Below are 20883 nucleotides of genomic sequence, written 5' to 3'. Positions count from 1 at the left end.
CTAGCAATGGTCTCGTCTAGCAAGCATTCCCGGCTATCCCAGGCCAGAGAACTTCCTTCAGAGGATCCAGGTGAACTCTGCTCTCTTTTGGCCCCTACACTTAAATAACCAACTAAAGATACAAGGAATGGTAGGTTACATTCTGTTCGCTCAAATAAACTACAGATTCATTCAATTAAGAGCCATGTCCGTATTTCTTTGTATCTCCTAGTGCAGGGATGGCGAACCTTTTGAGCTCGGCGTGTCAGCATTTTGAAAAACCCTAACTTAACTCTGGTGCCGTGTCACATATAGAAATTTTTTGATATTTGCAACCATAGTAAAACAAAGATCTATATTTTGACATTTATTTTATATATTAAAATGCCATTTAACAAAGAAAAATCAACCAAAAAAATGAGTTCGTGTGTCACCTCTGGCACGCGTGTCATAGGTTCGCCATCACTGTCCTAGTACCTAACACAATTCCTTAAATATACAGGGTGTCCCCCCAAAAAATGTATACACATTTTGAATAATTATTCATTTCAATGGGTTAAAATCTGAAAAAAAAGAAAATCAATTGAGTTACCAGCTGTTAGTGTGTATACATTTTTTTGGGACACCCTATATTAAGGACTCAATAAACTCTGCTGACTGATTGATTGACAGAGATGGTTTTCTATTCATTTTCATGCCTTCAGCACATAGATGGCTTTTGCTGATTACCAGGATAGGGCAGTTTTGAATAAATAAATGAAAAAAGAATGCTACATTAAGACATTAGTTAATAATGTCTTAGGACAAGTCACTAAGAGAGAATTAGCAGAAAATCTGTTAAAAATCTTCTGCTGAGTCTTAGTGTATAAAATAGGTAAGATCAGTGGTGCCTGATTGAAGAAGGACTGAGGACCCAGGATCCTATCTCCTCAGCAGCTCTGCCCTCCCCTGCCATGTGGATCCCATAGAAATCTCTATGGAAGCTTAGAACTGCAAAGAACTCAGTCTGAAAAACCACCACCTAAACAGAGTTTGGTAATGTTTATAATTTCATTTATTTTTTACTTTTACCTTTTTTTATTTATTAACAATTCAGTATGTGGATAAAAGACCTTACTTATTTTCTTACTTAAATGCATTGCTTTACTTCCTCCTTCCCCCCCCCCCGCCACCCCCCCCCGCCCCCGCCCCCTCATTTCTACTGGTAGCAAAAATGAGATGACTTGGTGGTCCCCAGACTAATTTGCCTTCTTAATTTTTCTGTGGAGGAGCGAATCTTTAAATCCTATCCCATCCATGCTAGATCTCAGTCTTAGGCAGTAGTTTAGGGGCTTAGACCCTATAACTAGAAACAAGCAATTTGCATTGCCTATCACTCCTGGCTGATGAAAAAACTGTATAGCTGTCATCATCAGACCCAGGGCCTGGCCTGCAGGGAAAAGATTATTGCTAGAGAAGTGAAAACTGCTCACTCCTTCAGCTGCTCATCACCCATTCGTTTGATAAAACCACCCACCCGTCAGACACTTCCTGGGCACCTATAGAGAGTGCCGTGAGAACTGGGGTTTGGGCTTGCTCATTCCCCACAGAGTCTCTAGAATAATAAGAACAAGGTAGGTACTCAAAAAATATGTGGGGGTCAAAGACCTTATTCTTGAACTCATGACATTGGGCTCTCAGAGTGGGCAAAACTCTTAATTGCCTACTGCAATTTCAGAGATAAACATTACAACCTTATAAGAGCTTCCTCAAAGCTAAGCTCTATTTCCACAGTTACAGCTACAGCTTAATCCTATCCTAGTGTCCATTTGAGTGCAATAGGAATCAGTCCTACCTGCAAAATCCTTAAGGCAAAAAAAATGAACATTACACTTTAAGACATAAGACTAATTTGTTTATTTGGTGTGTTCTGTAAGTGGAGAAGGGAAAATTTGGGGAAATAAATAAATAAATAATCAGACAAACGGAGACTTGAGGGCAAAGAAGGAGCTGAGGGGGAGGAAGCGGAGTCTTTGCATAGTTCTAAATGAACACGAGGTGGCAGCAGTAGGCAACGCGGGTTCTCAGCAGAAATGCAGCACTTGCAAAAACCAGGGACAGGAGGCTTTGAGAAAGGTCAGAAGGTGACTAACTATTTCTTTGTCATAGAGACCCGTGGTGTGGAACATCCGTCCTCTCTACTGGGGACGGGTGCAGCGTCTCACAGGATCTGCCTGGGCATCCCGTACCCCGTCATGCCCGCCTGGGAGGCGCCCTTGTTGCTGCCCATCTGCAGGCCTATCACATTCTGTCCTTGGCGAAGCTGCTCCTCTGAAAATCCTCTCCGATTCTGCTGGGCTTTCCTGGGCAGAGGGAGGGAGATGGAATAATGTCATTCTGACGGTTTTCAAACCCTTCCCAAGATAGGTAATTAGACAGGCTTTGGTGGGGGCGGTCACCAGATAGAAGAGCAGGCCCTATCCTAGGCTACAGTCTGGCCATGAACTATGGCCCTACCCTGGACTATGACCCTACCCTGAGCTATGGTTCTATCCTAAGCTATAGTTTTACTCTGAGCTATGGCCCTACCCTGAGCAATGGTTCTACCACACGCAAGCCCTGCTGTAATGCATGAGCTCTGACTCCTTGGAAGCCCAGATGTTTTTCTAGAATTTCCAGCCAAGATCAGTAGCTGCCTCTCTGGGGACTTCACTCTTGGATAACTTTTCTGTCACCCTCTTTCTCACAGTTACTTCAAACCCTTATGAAAATTAAAACCAACTCTTCTTACAAAGCATGTCATTAATCCCAGTCCACCCTTCCCTGTAAAGGCCAAGGGTTAAAGTTCCATTTTAGAGCTGAAAGACCAAGAAGTTATAAAGGGGAAATTTCTTACTCTAGATAAGAAGTCAGCAAACTTCAGCAAAGGGCCAGATAGTAACTAATTTTGGCTGTCGGGGCCATAGAGACCATGACAGGTCATTAATAAAACTAGGACTGAAACCAGAATTTCAACTGGCCAATATCTAGGTGATTTTTTTAGACCAAGTTCTTTTGAAATAACACAGACTTGCACCTTTTTTTAACCATCAAAAAGAAGAAAAGGGGGGTTAGGGAAATGAAGAGTCAGTTAACTGGTACAACACGTTCTTTTCTCTGCATCGCCCACTGAATTATTGGGTTGAGTTTCAGCTCTCTACTACCCCCAACTCCTGGAAAACAACAACAAAACAAAACTCCTTAGGAAAAGGCCCTTTACTGACATGACTGTATAATTTATTATTCAATTCAGACCAGGCCACTTCTGAGAGTGCTATTAATAAATACACCAGGACAACAAGTATTAACCACTGTCTCAGGCAAATAGGACATATTTTCCCTTCATTTAGTAGATGATAGATAGATAGATAGATAGATAGATAGATAGATAGATAGATAGATAGATATGGAGAGAGAGAGAGATGAGAGAAAGAGAGAGAGAGAGAGAGAGAGAGAGAGAGAGAGAGAGAGAGAGAGAGAAATAGATATTAGTTTGATTCAGGGCTACTTGGGTCATAATAAAACCAAGTTCAGACATCAAGCCACCTCTGAGAAAAGCAATTTAGTCCTGCTCAATCTCAGAAGGAACAGAACCTGGAAGCAATGGTAGCAAAGGCCTGACCATTTCTGCCCCAGGGGGATGATGGCCTGAACATCAGCATCTTCCCTTGCTCTGGGAGACTCAGTTGTGGGGACAGGAGTGCTTGTCCCTAGGGACTTTGTGTTGAAATAGCCTCCGGGAACTACAAGGCTTCAGATGCTCCCTTTCATTCAAGTCAACTTCTGCTCCCGCAGGGCCAAGAAAGGCTTTTACCTGTGAAACCAGGATGGCTCTCCCCGGTAGCAGCCGTCATCCTTGGTGACTGCAACGCTGCCTAGAGCCATCAGGGTCCTCTGCACAGCTGCCATGTCCTTCCCTGGAAACCAATGAAGAGATTCAAGCCAAGGAATCTGGAAAGAGGGGGCTGGGCCTTCGGGAAGGGAATTCTGGTAAGGGGCTGCAGGCAATCACATTCAGGGGACAGGGATAGGAAATACTTCTCAAAGTGGCGTGCAGACAAGCAGAGCCCAACCTCTCAGAAAGAAAGAAACAAACAAACAAATCACCGGGCTCATTCTTTTCTATATGAGGCATACCAGAGATGCCAGTTTCTAACCCGTTCAGAGTTGCTGTATGAATCGGACACTCCAAACACTTAGCAGCTCAGATCTAGGTATGTCCCCACTCTGAGCAGAGGCCCTGGCCCGGGTGGGTCCTGCTGGCTGTGGTGCGGAGAAGTCCTGTGGGCAGACTGGTGGTGGATTACGGAAGAGGATTTTCCTCAGGACGGGAAAGAGAAAAGGAGACTGGAAAGAAACCGGTTGGATGGATTAACTGCACCAAACCCCAGGTGGCTTCTCTCTTTCACTTTATCTGGGTTAAAAGGATCTAAAATCACCCATGTGCATCAAATTGAGTATTCACATGGCTGTTTGGGCTGGAGGCCTGGCAAATGAGGAAAAACAAATCAACACAGAAGCACTCAAGTGACACAGATGACAGACCCTTTATTCTGTGCTGCTTGAAGGAGTTAATGGAGACAATAAATAAGTGGTAGGCAGGCATGCACAAGAGAGAGAGAAAGAAAGAGAGGGATGGGAGGGGAAGCACTGTTAGCTGAGGGGACCAGGGACCAGGCCAGGGACCCTTAACCCACGGAGAAGGCAATTAGACCCTCCAGGTCAGCCTGCTCCTCCCATCTTTTCTCCCTTCCTCCCTTCCAGTTGACTAACATGTCCTGGACTGAGAAAGATGCTGCTATGTGATTAGCCCTGCAATTTAGAACCAGATCCAAGGTCCATACGAATCAGTTTGGAATGCAAAAGCTAAAGGCACAGGGTTAGAAAGGAAGGCAGCATTCAGCCTGCTGGGGAGTGGGGGGAAGTTAAAGGACAAAGATTAAAAGGCTCCCTCAGGCTGAGTGAGCCATCTGTCGGCTCTCCAGCCCAGCCGCTGCCGCACAGTCATGGGGAAATACAGGGTTCTGGGGGAAAGGCAGACGGGAAGTGAGAATGGAGTACAACTCTAATAAAATAAGCAATTAAGGCCTACAGAGGAAGTCCAGTTCAGGATGTCCATTTATTCAAAGATGAGAGAGACAGCAGATCCTTCTCTCCTCGCCTCTCTCCTCCGTCCCATTAACCAGGGGCGGTTTCCTGGATCCTGAGGCCTTGTGGGACTGGTTAATGGATACAGGGATAAAATGCTCTTAATGTAGAGTCCCCAAGATGCAAGGGACAGCTGGGGTAGTGGAGAATGGAGAACCTGGGCAGCAGAGGAAGGAAGAGAGCACAAGTAACACTGAGAATTAAGAAAGAGGAAAGACAGATGTGGTTATTAGCATGATTTTTCTCTTCTGCAGATGAAAAACGTTTCTGTAATTGTCACTGAATAGCAGGATACTTGGATATTAAAAAAAAAAAAAAAAAATAGCCGAAACCGGTTTGGCTCAGTGGATAGAGCGTCGGCCTGCGGACTGAAAGGTCCCAGGTTCGATTCCGGTCAAGGGCATGTACCTGGGTTGCGGGCATATCCCCAGTGGGAGATGTGCAGGAGGCAGCTGATCGATGTTTCTCTCTCATCGATGTTTCTGACTCTCTGTCTCTCTCCCTTCCTCTCTGTAAAAAATCAATAAAAAATATATTTAAAAAAAAAAAATAGAACCGCAGTGATGCTGCTCTGAAGGACCACTCTGGGAAGTAGGGAGTCATTAAAGAGAACCTAGAGAAATGATTAAGCACAGGGAGGCTCAGGAAGGTTAGGGTGGATCACGCATCTCCACTCTGTGCAATGAGCGCACTAGGGATGTTTCCGATGGTTGGTATGTCCAGGTTCTGGGAATCTGTGGAGCTTGACAGCCAGCAACTCAGTCACAGACACTCTCCTGGAGCCATGGGTGCCGAAGCAAGTTCTGTTAACCGTAGACCCAAGCCTCCTTCGTGTAGCTGGCTAAAGTATATACTACAAGAACCCAGAAAGGATGGAGGGAACTAAGTTGGGGGTAAAAGGAAGATATCTAGAACTATAAAGACCACCCCACCTTCATCCCAGAGAATGGAAAAGGAAGCAACTACACGATTGGGACAAAAGAAGCTAGGGAAGGAGGCATTAGATAGGAACAACATAGAAAGGTTTTCCTTAAGAGAGTTTCCAAGACAAAAGATTTTATGTAAATTATAGGCCAAACACTTTACCATACGCGACATTGACCCCATAGAATTGGTGTTATTCCTCCCAATGTATTGCTAGAAAAACGAATCTGGAGATATTCACTAACTTGATTCACCCACCAAGTAAACCAGGGCTTGGCTTTAGCTCTGGTTTCTGAAAATAAAGCACACAAACCGTCCACTAAGCCACTTGACATGGGTCCCCATCGCAGGCGGCTGAGGCAGCTGCCTCGGTGACCAGGGATGAGCCGAAGGTCTGGCAGTGGCTGCTTCAGTGCCAGTCCAGAGCGAACGCACTGGGAGGAGGAAACTGGCCACAGTTCCTGGACCCCACAAGATCAAAGGCACCAGCCGCGAATGGCGGTAAGTCCTGGAGTGTTTTTGTCTGAAATCATTTCTCCAGGTCTCAACTCAAATAAGATTGAAGCAAGAAAAGGCAGTTCAAGTCTGTTATTGTCCAGATTCTAAATAACGCCATGAACAGAAATCTGTGTCTGTAACTAGTTGGTGTCTAGCCTGTTTCTTGTCATGTGTGGTTCCGTTTCTGGTAGATGTTCCTGGGAAGATTCCAGCACTCAGGCTGCACTTCCCTGACCAGCTCTGAAACCCAGATCAAGGGCTGTGGGTGGAAAGGGGCCATTGTGGAGGCTGATCCCTGTCACTGGGGTCAAACGTTTAAATGTTTAAAGGAGCACCAAGATGAAGCAGTATCTGTGAAATGTGCCAGGTAGAAGGCAAGGAAAGCTAAACTGCTGAGTCACTGCCAAGTGCAACATCTGCCGAGAACACAGCCTGCTTCGGGGCAAGAGCTTCTTGGAAGACTTATGGGACGGTGCAGGGGTCTCTTTAAAAATATGAATTTTGAGGTCATTCCCTGGGGAAACTGATTCAACAGGCCTTGGGTGGGGCTTAGCAGTTTATATTTTTAATAAACTCTGTGAGGCAAGTTTGAGGAACTCGGGTTTCACCTGGTGGCTCCCAAATGAGACTGATCATCAGAATTACCTGCGAATCTTAAAAATGCAAATTCTGGGACAATCTCCTGAGGCGATTCCGATGCAGCCAGGTGGGATAGGCAAGCTCCAGTTCTTTGGTTTTTAATTTCTTAAAAAATCAAAATGTCTGGCATGTGGTAAATACTAAGTAATATTTGTTAAGCAATAACTCCTTCCTTCAGAGATATCTTCTTCAAAGTCAAATAGTAAAATCAATAATTAGAAGGGCTCTGCTCCACGCTGTAAGCCAGCTCAGAGGCCTGGGAGCTTGGAATCTCTTTGATCCCTGAAAGCTACCCCTAGATCAGCGGTTCTCAAGCTGTGGGTTGCAACCCCTTTGGCGGTAGATCGGCCCTTTCACAGGGGTCGCCTAAGACCATCCTGCATATCAGATATTTACAGTACAATTCATAACAGTAGCAACATTACAGTTATGAAGTAGCAACGAAAATAATTTTATGGTTGGGTCACAACATGAGGAACTGTATTTAAAGGGCCAGAAGGTTGAGAACCACTGCCCTAGATACTGTGGCAAGATAGTTTGAAAACCACTGCTCAAGGCTATTTTCCCAAGGGGGAGGGAGGGGAAGAATAGTACCAACTAAGTGCTGGGAATTTTCTAGATGCTGGAGAGCAGAAATGATACTGAATCTTAACGGTGATCTAAAAATGAGACCTCTGCTCTGGCCAGTGTGGCTCAATGGATAGAGCACTGGCCCAAGCACCAAAGGGTCCCAGGTTCATTTCCCAGCCTTGGTCTCTCACATCGATGTTTCTCTTTCTTCCTCTCTTTCTGCTCCCCTCCCTCTCATTCTCTCTTTAAAAAAAAAAAAAAAAAGATCATTGGGAAAAAATATTCTCGGGTGAGAATTAACAAAAATAAAAAGAAGAATGAGACCACTGGACAAAGAAGGGTAGAGACATATGAAAGCGAGTGGCCAAGTGTATACTAACAGCTCGAAGTTTTAATCAGGCTACCTCTAGCCCCCTATCACAGGGGAAGCTAATTAGAACTTGAAGTTGTGACAAAAGATGGTGGCCCAGTAGCTTCCATGTCTCACCAACAAACCTTTTCTGAGTCTCAGATAGCGACAGCCACTTTCACTTGATGGGAGAGTGTTCCCTGTTTACTGCATTATCACAAAACAGTGTTTCTCTAAGTGTGGTCTTTCTTCTACTCCAAACTACCAAATAGTAATCTCTGGGGAGCGGGGCCAAGGTTCTGCATTGTAAGGCCCCCCTGGCCCAACCTCAGGGATTCTTAATGCCCCAAAAGTTCGAGGTCCATTACCCTAAAGATGCTATAACAAAGATTTTTTTTTATTACTTTCATGATAGCTTATGCATGTCTCTGAAAAGAAAAATATAAAGAGAACAGTAAAAAGAAAAAAGAAATGGCCAGAGAAACGTCATGTTGGTGGAGAAAGTTGAGTTGGACATTCTACTTTCAATACTAAAACTCAGTGTTATGGTCAAAATTCTGCTCCAAAGCGTCTTCCATATTACATCAGTTTTGACTCATCCTTTGTTACTCCTGGATTACTGACTTTTTTCATCTTTCTGGGACTTAGAGAGAAAGCAATCGGTGGAAGGAGTCATTTCTTATTTCCCTGAGTAGAAGTTAGGGATAGGCCCCAATTCTCCTTTTAAGGTGGAGGAAAGCTTGCTATAGTCAATGGAGAAACGTCAGAGGGGAGGCAGGGCTTGCACTGTGAATTTAATTAATTTTTGTTGCTTGTCTCCCTGGAGAAACTCTCTCGGGCAGTGGTTCCCAGACCAGCAGAAGCAGAGTCATCTATGAATTGGTAAGAGATGCAAATTCCTAAGCCCTACTCCACACATAATAGTTCAGAAACTCTGGGGCTGGGCCCAGCAATCTGTTTTAACAAGATGATTCTGATGCACGCTGGAGTTTGAGAACCTCTGCTAGAGAAAACAACAGCCAAACACAATTGGGAGCAGCACTTGTAAGCAATGCTGTGAAGGCTGTTCGGATAGAAAAGGAAGCTTCACGCAGGAGGCATCTGTGATGTCTCAAGTCACTACAGGCACCTCACAGTATCCCAAAATATCTCTCAAATTGGGTGAAATGTCTCTTTGCTCTGCTGTTGAGGAATGACACATGCAGTGACACCTCCTCAGAGAATATATTTGGACTTTCCAGGCACTCCATCCCCGGATGTAAAACCCACCTCCCCCCTAACTGCCAGCCATTCAGGAGGGGGAACAGGGAGGCATGAAAAACCTGTGTGTCTCATTCATCATCAGTAAAATCACTGAGAAGAGTAATCAGATTTGACTGATCTTTGAGTCTTGCCTGCTCTGACATTCTAGAATTCTACATGTGTAATGTTCACCACATAGTTATGCAAAGGTTAGTCGTCAAGGGACTTCGAGTAGGGGAAAGAAGCCAGCATTGTGCTAGGCATTTTACACATTTAATCATTACAGGAACCCTCTGAGGAAGGCACTAGACCTGTTTATAGAGAAGGGAACTGAGGCTCTGCGAAGCTAAGCAGTTCAAACAAGGTCACACAACTAGGATGTATTTAAAGGGTTTCAGCCCATCTACCTGGCTCCCAGAGTCATGCTCTTTCCACTGTGCTGACATCTTCTGGGTCTGAAATTGGGGAAAGACATCAAGAGGATCATGACCAGGCCCTAGCTGTTTGGCTCAGTGGATAGAACATCGGCCTGTGGACTGAAGGGTCCTGTGTTCGATTCCGGTCAAGTGCACATCCCTGGGTTGCCAGCTCGATCGCCCTTAGGGGGCATGCAGGTGGCAGCCACTCAACAATTCTCTCTCATCATTGATGTTTCTATCTCTCTCTCCCTCTCCCTTCCTCTTTAAGATCAATAAAAATATTTTTTTTAAAAAGGAGGGTAATGGCCAGGAGGTGAGAAAAAGTGTAAAGCCCGCCCCTCCCTACTGAGGAATGGCAGACAAATGAGGGCAAAGGTCATCCAGGTAACCTACCAGCTTCTGTGTGAAGCCATTAATGGAATCCATTTGTTACAAGACAAAATTTGTGCCTGTCCAGCCTTGCTCCTGTTCTCTCATTTTGTATTAGTCTTAAAAAAAAAAAAAAAAAAAAAAAAAAGGCCAGGCCAATCACAGCAGTAATTTTTACATTTATTATGCTCTGTTATTGCCAGGCACTATGCTAAGCACTGCTCACGCATTATCTCACTTACTCCCCATGTCAACCCTGTGAAATAGATATGATTATTCCCATTGACATTAAGCTGAGGAAATAGAGGCTTAGAAAAGTTAATTGATACGTGATGGAGCAGAGCTTTGAACCACAGTCTAATTTCTGACTCACTGGACTACCTTCCAGGATAAGTGTTCTTTGGGTCTGTCTGACCAGCATACTCACTAACTCTCACATGTTCTCTCTCTTTCACACACACACACACACACACACACACACACACACACACTTTTCTTGCTCATCCCTTTCTCTCCTTCCCCCTTTCCCTCTGAAGATGCTGAAATCTAACCTCCAGTTCACTCTCCTCTGAGCACAGACAGCTGAGTCAGCCCCAGCCCTGCCCTACCCCTACCCTTTCCAGTGGCCCTACCTGAAAGTCACCAACCAGGCACTCAGCTTCTCATTGAAGAGAGACTTGCCCAGTCCCCTCCCATGCTCTAAGTGCCCTTCCTCCTTCGGCATCACCAGCTCCCTCCCGGGGAACTTTACTAGTTTTGTCTATAACATCACTGTGAATGAGTTGTTTTCTGGACCATTCCGCCCTGGGTTCCTTTTTGAAGTCCAGAACCTTTCATTCTGGTGCCCCCATTCCATTCCAAACATTTCACGTTGTATCTAAAAGGGTTTTCAGGATAGTGGGTGCATCTGGAGCCTCTGCCTGTCTAGATAACTGAAGCCTAAGTAGAGGCATTTGGCAAGCCTGGGCTCCAGGCTCTATATGTCTGCAACATAATAGCAGCACAGAGTCACTGGGCAGCTATGGGCAGGATGAGCCATCCTTGGAGAGATGCCGGGCAGAGGGGAAGGGGAGCTGAGAGGTGTGGAGCATAACATGCATGCAGAGGAGGAAGAGAAGGACTCAGGCAAGGAAGGCTGGACCTGCAAGAGCCAGGGCCACGAGGGCAGAATCAGGAGTGAATGTGAGTAAACTGAAAACCACAGTCAGGGTGTAGAATAGCAGGGGGAATGTGGCACTAAGCTAAGCAAATGGCTGGTCCAATAGCTCTGTATACAAACACGTACACGCTCATACACACATAGACACACTAACTGTGCCTCATAGCATCCCTCTAAGGCCTGCATATTCATCCCCAAACTCAAGAATGACAACCAGCTCTTACAGAAAGGACCCGCCTCAGTTGCCCAGTCCATGTGCAATCTGTGGGCTCACTGCTGGGTTTTCTAGGGCCACTGCCCCACCCCCTTTCTCTGCTCAAAGAGCAACCCACCTTCCCACCTCTTGCTCCATTGCATAGAAACCAGCTCTGGCCGGAGCTTCAGACAGTGATCTTGGGGGATGCCAAGTATCTCCTCTAAGGTTTAGAATGAGTCTTCCTGAAATTCAGTTCTTAGTTACCCCTCCACGGAGAGGGCCACCACACCCTGGGGACTCTAGAGGCCATCTGAACACTCCTACACCCTGCTTTCCTGTGGCCAGCTCTCCCTACCTCCTGCAGGACCTTACCTGTAGCAGGCTGGCCACAGCACCTCAGGAGTGGGTTTCCTCCCTTAATTCTTTGAAAGCTCCATCCTTCTTCTGCCTGGGGTTGAGACCCCTCAGTGTCTGCCTTATTTGCTTTTTCTAGGAGCATTAACCTGTCCGGGAATCCACCTGTCCACTACCCTATCTCATGCCTCTCAACCTCCCTCTTCCCTAAGAGGTATCTAACACACAGGGCTGGGGCGGTGGTATAGATCAATACCTGCTCTCGCTCCCCCATCACTGTCAGCACCTCCTGGGTGCTGTAGAGTCTTTGGAAAAGGGGGAAAGGTGAGCAAAGCATCCTCAGTAATGGAAAGTCAGGAAAGCACCCTAGGGAGACACACCTCTCACACACCTTCCAGGTTCTTCATCCTCTTACATCTCCTGTACTGGGTGGGGGGAGCTCATGGGGCCCCTTCCATTTACATAAACCCCCTAGTTAGTGCAGGGGCTCTAGCCTTTTGTCCCACACAGCTCTGACTCATCCTCCTCCTTTTCAGCCTCATCCATCATCATTATGACTCAACAGCTCACTCATAGATTAGGTGAAGGCAACAGCCTACTGGCCGAGGCGTGGCATGGCAGACTAGTTAAGGCCTTACTGTTTGGCATCAGAAAGATTGGGTTTGAGTCCTGAGCTCTGCTAATTACCAGCCAGCCAAATGATGAACACATGCAATCATGGGCAAGCTCCAGTTTTGTCATTTATGAAATGGGCAAATTAATAACTTTTACTTCATAGAACTGTAGGAGAATTGATTGGCAGTATGTAGTAAAGTACTTGAACCTTGCCTAGTGCATGGGAAAAATATCAGTAAGCAGTAGCTATCTTCATTAGCTGTGGAAACTCATCATAGTTTTGATCTAAAAAGAAAGTATCAACTGTAGCATTCCACAGGGATCTGGAGGCACGTGCCCATGAAGTCAATGGCCGGGCCTGAATGTCTGGCTACCCAATTTTCCAAGTAATGGCAAACACAAGGAAAACTGACAGGCATCTTAGGATTTTAACTACTTGTCTGTGAGTGAAACAGGAAATGCCAGCTCTCTGCCTAACATAGAGGGGGGTGAGAGGATTAAGGAGGCAACAGTTTCTTTATAAGTTGTTTAGAAGAATAATGTTCTGCAAGAAATATATTTCAACCATCATCTGACTATCCCTTAAAATCTCATCGTCTATTGATCACAGGAAAGTTACCCCATTCTCACTGCCAGGAGAACCATTTGGTCGATGCCATGAGCATCCTATTGGTTGGGTCACTGATGACAGCCAGTGACAATGAGCAGGACAGAGCAGAGTCAACCTGGAAACCCTGCTGGGATTGGTCTGCATCTCCCTGTGCCCAGGCAGGTGTAGTGTGAACAGTTGCATGGGTGGGCGTCTACATTTGGTCTCAGGGGGACACAGCACTATGACCATAGGTCCCAAATTCTCTGGCAGTGTCTCCACGCCCCTCATTTCCCCCAATAATGGTGGATTGTTATATATGTCCTGAAATGTGATATGATTTTTATGCCTCTTAAGGTTTCTTAAGTCAATTCGCAAATGTGAAAGAAGAAACCATTTATCAGACTCTCTGAGAGAATACATATCTGGAAGGTATAGTCACCAAGCTCCTAGTTTAATAAACAGTTGAGGTGCTATTTATTTCTGAGACTGAATGACAAAATTGCACCAGGTGGCTTTATCTGAGTCCCACTGCTGGTGAGTCAGAACACCCCCCCCCACACACACACACACACACACACTCTCACACACACACCCCACTTTCTTCCAGTAGCTTTTTGTTCAGAAAGGGTATGATGTGGGAGGGATAGCGGGAATGAATGGCACCCATATAATGATTTTAGCTTCCTCTCTGTTTATTCCTTAGTGTTTTGAGGTCCCTGCTGTGAAATGGGGTGTGCATTTCCTTCAAGGAGGGTACCCCTTTCAATGGAACATCATAAAGGGGAGACTAACAACACCCCTGGGTGACAGCTGGTAACACACCCCCTCTTCACAAACTCAAACACATTCACACACACACACACACAGACACACACACACACACACACACAGGCACAGGGAAGAACATCGTGAGCAGATTTCACAAAGAAATGGGCAAGGAGAGGGGGAGGGGAGAACAATACCCAAAGGCATAGAGCTGTTTACCTTCCCATAAATCCACTGTTTGAAAAATGTCAGTGGTCCTGACGCCGTAGGTCTCTGCAGCTTTTAGGAACTGGGAGATCTGCTCCATCTGCTTAAAAGCCATCTTGGACTCGGAGATCTTGGCAATGGGCTCTTGTCCAGGTGGGTATAAACTGTTTATCAGCTTGCACAGGACCTGAAGGGGAAAAGGCAGGGACACCATCAATTTTCCCTTCAGTATTTACCTACCACTAACGCAGTGAACCCTGGCCCCCACCGGACACAGCTGAGAGGTTTGACACAGGCATGTCTTGGGCCCCAGGCAGGCATGAGGTCTAGGCTGGGTGGCCAAGCTCCCATACCAAACCCCAAAGACCCAGGCAACCCCATCCCAGGGCTGCTGCTGACCTCAGTGAGCCCAGTAGCCCAGGAATCCTTCCATCCTTGCTCCTCCCTTCCCTTTTCCGGGTGAGGGTAAGAATGTTTACAGATAGGAAATGATGTGCAGGGACGAGGCCATGATTTCAACGCAGGGATGAGCTAGTGGTGGCGCCCAGGGTGGTCAGATGATAGCATCTAAGATTATTTCTGCCATCAAAAGGCAGATCCGAATCAGCCTTCAGTAACTCATCCCATATATGCTAATGATGTATACGCAAACGGAACAGGGTACCCTCCTCCCAGGTACCTATCACCCAAGTGCTGGGCAGCCCAACAGAAGCGTGGGATAACAGTTATGTAACAACAGTCAGTCACACCCTGACTGGAAACGATGGGCTTGTTTGAATCAGCAGAGCCTGCGGTCCCCGATTCCCCAAACACAGGAGCATATGGTCAGAAAAGCAGTTATCAAATAAGCATTCCCTTCAGTTCCCTGAGAGCCCCTCCATTCACCAGACAGACATGGAGCACCCCGGGAGGGGGGGGGGGGCATGGCTCTGGAAGGAAGGTGATTGAGTCTCCCCGGTCCTTTGTTTTACTATGTAACCAACCATTCCCCTGGGGAAGGGATGGCCCCAGATGAGCTGATGCACCAAAAAGGCTGGAGCGATCTCAAGGAAATATTTACCTCTTTTCTCACTGGAAGAGCAAAAGGGCTTCGGATTTGCCAAGAGCTCAGAAGGCAGCTGCTGTGTTGGATGGGTGGAGAATCCCCTAAGCTAGCTGGGGAAGGGGCGCGGGGAGGGCGGGGGGGGGGCAGATCTTCCAACCCCGAGTAAGTCAAGGCATTTCCATGCCCTCCCAGGGGACCCCAAGCGGGCAGCAGCTGCTCCCCCCCCCCCCCCCCCCGCAACCTCACCTGAAAAGAGAAGGAAGCCCCGGAGGCTGCCCTGCCCACCGATCCCGCCGTCCTTACCGTCCCGTCCATCAACCACTGCTGAAAATGGGCCCTGCCGGGGGGCGGGTGCTCGATGTCCTCGGCGCACTGCAGGATGATCCAGTCCACCAGCTTGTTCTCCAGGTCCGCGTCGTACTTCTGCTCGATCTTCTCCTGCACCTCTCGGCTTAAGCCGTAGCTCGGGCCCCGGTTAGCCATCGCTGCAAAGAAGAGAGGACACGCGCGGCATCCACACAATAGCGCGGGGCTGGAGGTGGCCGGGCCGCCTGGCCCCGCGGCAGCACAGCGGGCAGAAAACCGGGCGTGGTTTAAATCAAGGAGCCAATGAAGCCACGGGGATTTCACCTACAAACAAGAAAGAAAAGCGCAGCCACGCGCCAGCGACTCTAGAATAAAGCCCCTGCGGGTCCTGGGGGAGGGGGGCGCTGGAACCCGCCTCTCGGTCCCGCCTATCAGCCCGAGGAGATGATGCGCGGGGACTCACATTCACAGCAGCAAGGCAGCTGGGTGGTCGTTTCTCTCTCCTTCCAGTAGCACTTTGCAGTGGCAGGGACCCTGAGATGGGACGGAGCAGGTGATTAACAGGCAGGGAGGACGGCCGCCTTGACGGTCAGCTGCCTGTGCTGCATGGCTTTTGCTAGAATGGTGCACTGATTCGATTTTCTCCAGGCTGAGGGAGGTCACACCAGGGCCGTTGCTAAGAGCCCTCCAAAAAGCCAGCCCTCTCCTGTTGTCAGTCAAGCCCGCCGCCTCCCTCCCCCTGAGAGCTTCTTTCTCAGCTGCAGGATTCTTGCCCCTCCTCTGGGGGACGCGGCCCCTCGGATCCCAGGCCAGCGCACAGCTGCACTGGGGATGGGGCCTGGGAGAGGGTCCATGCAGTCAGCTGTCCATCTGTCAGGGGTTGCCAAGCCGCTCCCCCCTGCCGGAGGGAACAGTTGTCTGGCAGGATGGGACAGGAAGGGCTGAGAGCTGCAGCCATTAACTGGCTCTGCTGCCAGCCAGATTTCATCCAGAAACTTCCATCCTGTGGGAAACTGTTGTGCCTCAGGTTGACTTATTCAAGGACTGCAGCTTTTTAATGCTGTTTTTACTAGAAAGACACCGAGAGCATGTTTTATAAATTAAAAAGAGCTCAATATGCTAAGAACTCTTGGAAGAAAAGATTTGGATAGGGTGTAAAGATTTTATTTTCATTAAGGAACAGTAGAGGACAACTAATGTATTATCAGTGGTAACTATGTTTGCAAACAAGACTTCAGAAGAAATCATCAAACTTATGTTGACCTGAAATTTTTTTTTTTATAACTGTTAAAGGGTTTGGCAGTTTATCTTCCTAGTCTGGGAGTAAAGATTGAGTCTTACTGGTTTTGTCTAAGTCTCTGGGTACTTATCGTGAGAGAAACAGCCAAAAATTGTTCTCTGGTTCATTCAACAAATAGTTTTTGAGCACTTAACTGTTTCAAATACTGTGCTCAAGAGGAATAGAGTATAATTCTTGCCTCAGGAACGATTGATCATTTGACTCAGGCACATTAGATAAAGCAATTCTAGTACATGGGGTGGTGATCTTTGTTTCTGTGGGAAATTGATTAGAAGCTGTGCAGAAAATGACTCCTCAAATAATACATGTATTGCAAAAAAATCTACTGCTGTCTGGAGCCTGGACTAGTGAAAATTTAATTACTTAGTACTTAAGTGGTGGGTGTGCCTGAGAAAAGACTTAGTGGTCAGTAGTTGAAGGCTTAGGGAAGAGAATTCTGAAAAACTAAGGGTTGTGGGAGATTCAGGAGTTTTGAGGAGAGCAGCCAGTTTAAAAAACATCATGAGAAGGGCTGACTAATGAAGGTCTTGATGCCGCATGGAATCCTCAGTTGGGGAAGTTCTACAGACAACAGAACTCTCTCCAGAGACTTCGAGCTTAGGGAAAGGGAGGGAAAACTGTCAGCAGAATTTTGAACGTCACTGAGTTGCATCATGGGTGGCAGCAATAAGGGCAATTGCAACCTCAGACTAAGGAAAGGGAGGCCCAGGGAGAAGGTATGTCACTTTCTCTGCAGCTGGAATTACTTTAAGGAAGATTTGGTTTGTTAATAAAGATAGAAACAATTCTGAAGGAGGTGCATTTGCCCCCATTTTATATTTTTTCAGGCTATGCTTTGCAGATCTTTTATACCCAAAGATTTCTTCCCATTGTAACAAAATAACTGGGTGCTTTAAGTGAATGCTTGAGCTCAAGATTCTGGAGAGGATATGGCACCAGCAAGGTATAGGTTAGATGTGTCCAGAAATTCACAGGAAGTAATTACAGAAAAGAAGCTTGATTCCCTGGAGGAGTGACAGTGGAAATTGGCTCAACCATGTATTTACTGAGTGTCTACTAGTATAGTTAATTTTTCAACATAGTTTTTAAGTGCCCATGTATTGCGATTTAAAAAAAATGAATGAGACATGGCAACATGGTTTAGTAGCTAAGCTAAACTTGTAAACAATATGTGCCAGCCAGGTATCATGCTAAAACTATAGACAAGATACAAAGGTACAATTATACCTAGAGGAAGAGGGTAGGGGATTATGGAAAAGGTTTATAAGTGAAATGACTTTAAGTCTTAAAAGATGAGTATGTGTTTGCCCAATGAATGGGGCAAGGTATTTGCTAGGTGGATGGGTGAAGGCAAGGGGGGAAATGTTAGTGGCAAAAGCAGCTTAGGTAAGAAGGTGAAAATGTTCTAATATCCACAAAGCAAAGGGTTAAAGGGAAGAGACACACAGTAAGAAAAATTAGTCTGGCATGTCAGGCAGGCTCCAGATCATGCAATAGTGTGGTTGCAAATGCCCATGGTTAAATCTCTAGGAATTTTGAGGGCCAATGTTTAAATTCAGCCATTATAAACAATTAAATTATATAAACTTACACTTAAATAAATTATATTACAAACCAAAGTCAAATACTCAAAACAGATCACAAAGTTATTTTGCTATGTTTTAATATTACCTTTGTTTTTGAGGATATTTATATTTATTGTCTCTATATAGTTGTCCATGAAAGAATGTTCACCCTAAGAAAAAGTCTTATAAGAGTTTAGTTGAGCCAAACTGATGACAATGATCAGGAAGCAAAATCTCAACAGACTGAGAAAAACGCTCTGGAGAATGGCAGTTTTACAGCTTATTTTATACATTAGTGGACGGATTAGTGCACATTGAAAGGAAATTAATTAGAACATTTTAATATCGCTATTCACCCTTTCTCTATAATAGAAGTGTCAACCAAATTCATGATTGACAATGACAGATTGAAACACACGTGTGCAATTTGCACCAGCAAGAACTTTATATGTATTGTGCATGCACAAGTCAACTTAGCCATATATATATATATATATATATATATATATATATATATATATCTACACACACACACACATATACACTAGAGGCCTGGTGCACAAAAATTTGTGCACTCGGGGGGGTCCCTCAGCCTGGCCTATGCCCTCTTGCAGTCTGGGACCCCTCGGAGGATGTCCACTTGCTGGCTTAGGCCAGCTCCCTGGGGGATCGGGCCCAAGCTGGTAGTCAGACATCCCTCTGGCAGCCCGGCAGCCCTCAGGGGATGTCCACTTGCCAGCGAGGAGCAGGCCTAAGCTGCAGTCGGACATCCTTAGTGCTTCTGAGAAGGCAGGAGAGGCTCCCACTACCACCGCTGTACTGGCAGCCATCAGCCTGGCTTGTGGCTGAGCAGAGCTCCCCATGTGGGAGCACAGTGACCACCAGGGGGAAGCTCCTGCATTGAGCACCTACCCCCTGGTGGTCAGTGTGTGTCATAGTGACCAGTCATTCCCAGTCATTCTGCTGTTAGGGTCAGTTTGCATATTACCCTTTTATTATAGATGATAGAGGCCTGGTGCATAGGTGGGGGCCAGCTGGTCTGGCCTGAAGGGTGTCCCAGATCAGGGTGGGGGTCCCACTAAGGTGCCTGGCCAGTCTAGGTGAGGGGCTGATGGCAGTTTGCAGACTGGTCAAGCCCCCCCACCCAGTGGGGACCCTCACCCCATGGAGGGTTGGCCAGCCTGGGTGAGGGGCTGATGTCTGTTTTCAGGCTGGCCACACCCCCTTTAGGATGGGGCGTCCCCACTGGGGTGCCTGGCCAGTCTGAGTGAGGGGCTAAGGGCTGTTTTCAGACTGGCCAAGCCTCCGGGCGAATGAAGCTCCCAGTCTCTCCTTTTTTTCTTTCTTTCTTTTTCTTTTCTTAATTCTGGGATTTATTTTCCTTCTATAATTGAAACTTTGTAGCCTTGAGAGGAGCTCAGAGCTGGCCAGAGCAGGTGGAGGGAAGCCTCCTGTTCGCTCCAGCTCCGTGGCCATGGACGGCTGAAAGCAGGTATCTGGGGTTTATTTTTCTTCTATAATTGAAACTTTGTTGCTTTGAGTGGAGCTCAGAGCCAGCCACAGCAGGCTGGGAAGCTTGGCTTCCTCCATCATTGGGGCAACTAAGCCTTCTGCTTGCTCCAGGTCCGTGGCTGCTGGCCGCCATCTTGGTTGGGTTAATTTGCATATAGTTGCTCTGATTGGCTGGTGGGCATGGCTTAAGGCATAGCGAAGGTATGGTCAATTTGCATGTTTGTCTTTTATTAGTGTAGATATGAAGTGAAGCACCCCAACTTCTCTTTTAGGTAATCATCAGCAACACAGCAGTAAATATCAACACAAAGCAGATTATTATTGTAGGTCACACAGGAAGAACAAAGGGTAAAATATTTAACTGCAGCAGTGTTTGACTATATTCTGCACAGTGAGAAAACCTGAAGTCATTTTCAAGTTCCACCATTTCTTACTTCTTTTCAGTTGAATCAAGTTCCTAAGATTTCTATATTTCTGTTTTCTGGCTAATGAAAAGAAAATAGGATTCCACCGAGTCTCCTATCTACCTACTCCAGGACTTCTGTGAGGATCAAATGAGATGAGGCATGGGAAAATGCTTCACAGACATTCGGTTAGTGTAAAATGTTTCCACCTGGCTATGAAGCAAGTTGTGTTCCTGGGCTGAAGAAACTGCAAGGAGGCTAGTTGCTAGGGAGAGGAAGCCGGGTGTTGCTACGTGATGTCATTACCCGGGCAGACACTTAGCATATTTGCCTTTTATATATATAGATTTCCAGTGCACATCATATGTACTGGCCATTGGTCGGATGGTCACATGGATGTATGTCAGTCACTTAGCCTTTTATATATATATACTAGAGGCCTGGTGCACAAAAATTTGTGCACTCGGGGGGGGAGGGGGGTTCCTCAGCCCGGCCTGTCTGGGACCCCTCGGAAGATAACGACCTGCTGGCTTAGGCCCGCTCCCGGGTGGCAGAGGGCAGGCCCAATCCCTAGGTGCACCCCTGGTTGGGCTCAGAGCAGGGCCGATTGGGGAGTTGGGGCGCCGCCCCCTGTCATGCACAAAGCAGGGCAGATCGGGAGGTTGCGATGCCACCCCTAGTCACGCTCAGGGTAGGGCCGATTGGGGG

At 46.6% G+C, this 20883-nt stretch overlaps 2 protein-coding genes across 2 annotated transcripts in view; both read right to left on the bottom strand.

The window, feature by feature from the left end:
* Nucleotides 1-1856: 1856 nt before the first annotated feature.
* On the bottom strand, nt 1857-15834 carry TAGLN3 (transgelin 3). The gene is made up of 4 exons (XM_036349807.1): nt 15392-15834; nt 14056-14230; nt 3812-3914; nt 1857-2321 (listed from the first exon to the last, which is right to left on the bottom strand). Exons 1-4 carry the CDS (start codon nt 15569-15571, stop codon nt 2180-2182), a joined length of 600 nt encoding a protein of 199 aa, XP_036205700.1. The 5' UTR covers nt 15572-15834; the 3' UTR covers nt 1857-2179.
* ABHD10 (abhydrolase domain containing 10, depalmitoylase) overlaps nt 15431-20883 on the bottom strand; it is a 26051-nt gene continuing 20598 nt past the window's right edge. Inside the window, exons 6-7 of the transcript XR_004974059.1 lie at nt 15858-15928; nt 15431-15573 (exon numbers count right to left, since the gene is read on the bottom strand). The gene's annotated coding sequence lies outside the window, so the exon portion shown is untranslated. The remainder of the gene's footprint in view (nt 15574-15857; nt 15929-20883) is intronic.

The sequence above is a fragment of the Myotis myotis genome, unplaced genomic scaffold, assembly GCF_014108235.1.
Source record: "Myotis myotis isolate mMyoMyo1 unplaced genomic scaffold, mMyoMyo1.p scaffold_m19_p_2, whole genome shotgun sequence".
NCBI lineage: Eukaryota > Metazoa > Chordata > Mammalia > Chiroptera > Vespertilionidae > Myotis > Myotis myotis.
Note: the sequence above shows the minus strand (reverse complement) of the source record. Positions and strands in the feature narration are given on the sequence as shown.

What these genes read in the sequence shown, in the direction of transcription:
- TAGLN3 (XM_036349807.1), bottom strand. Translation starts at nt 15,571, where the DNA reads ATGGCTAACCGGGGCCCGAGCTACGGCTTAAGCCGAGAGGTGCAGGAG. An exon ending in AGTGGTTGATGGACGGGACG is followed by an intron (nt 14,231 to 15,391) that starts GTAAGGACGGCG and finishes TTTCCCCTTCAG; the next exon opens with GTCCTGTGCAAGCTGATAAA. An exon ending in AACAGTGGATTTATGGGAAG is followed by an intron (nt 3,915 to 14,055) that starts GTAAACAGCTCT and finishes ATTGGTTTCCAG; the next exon opens with GGAAGGACATGGCAGCTGTG.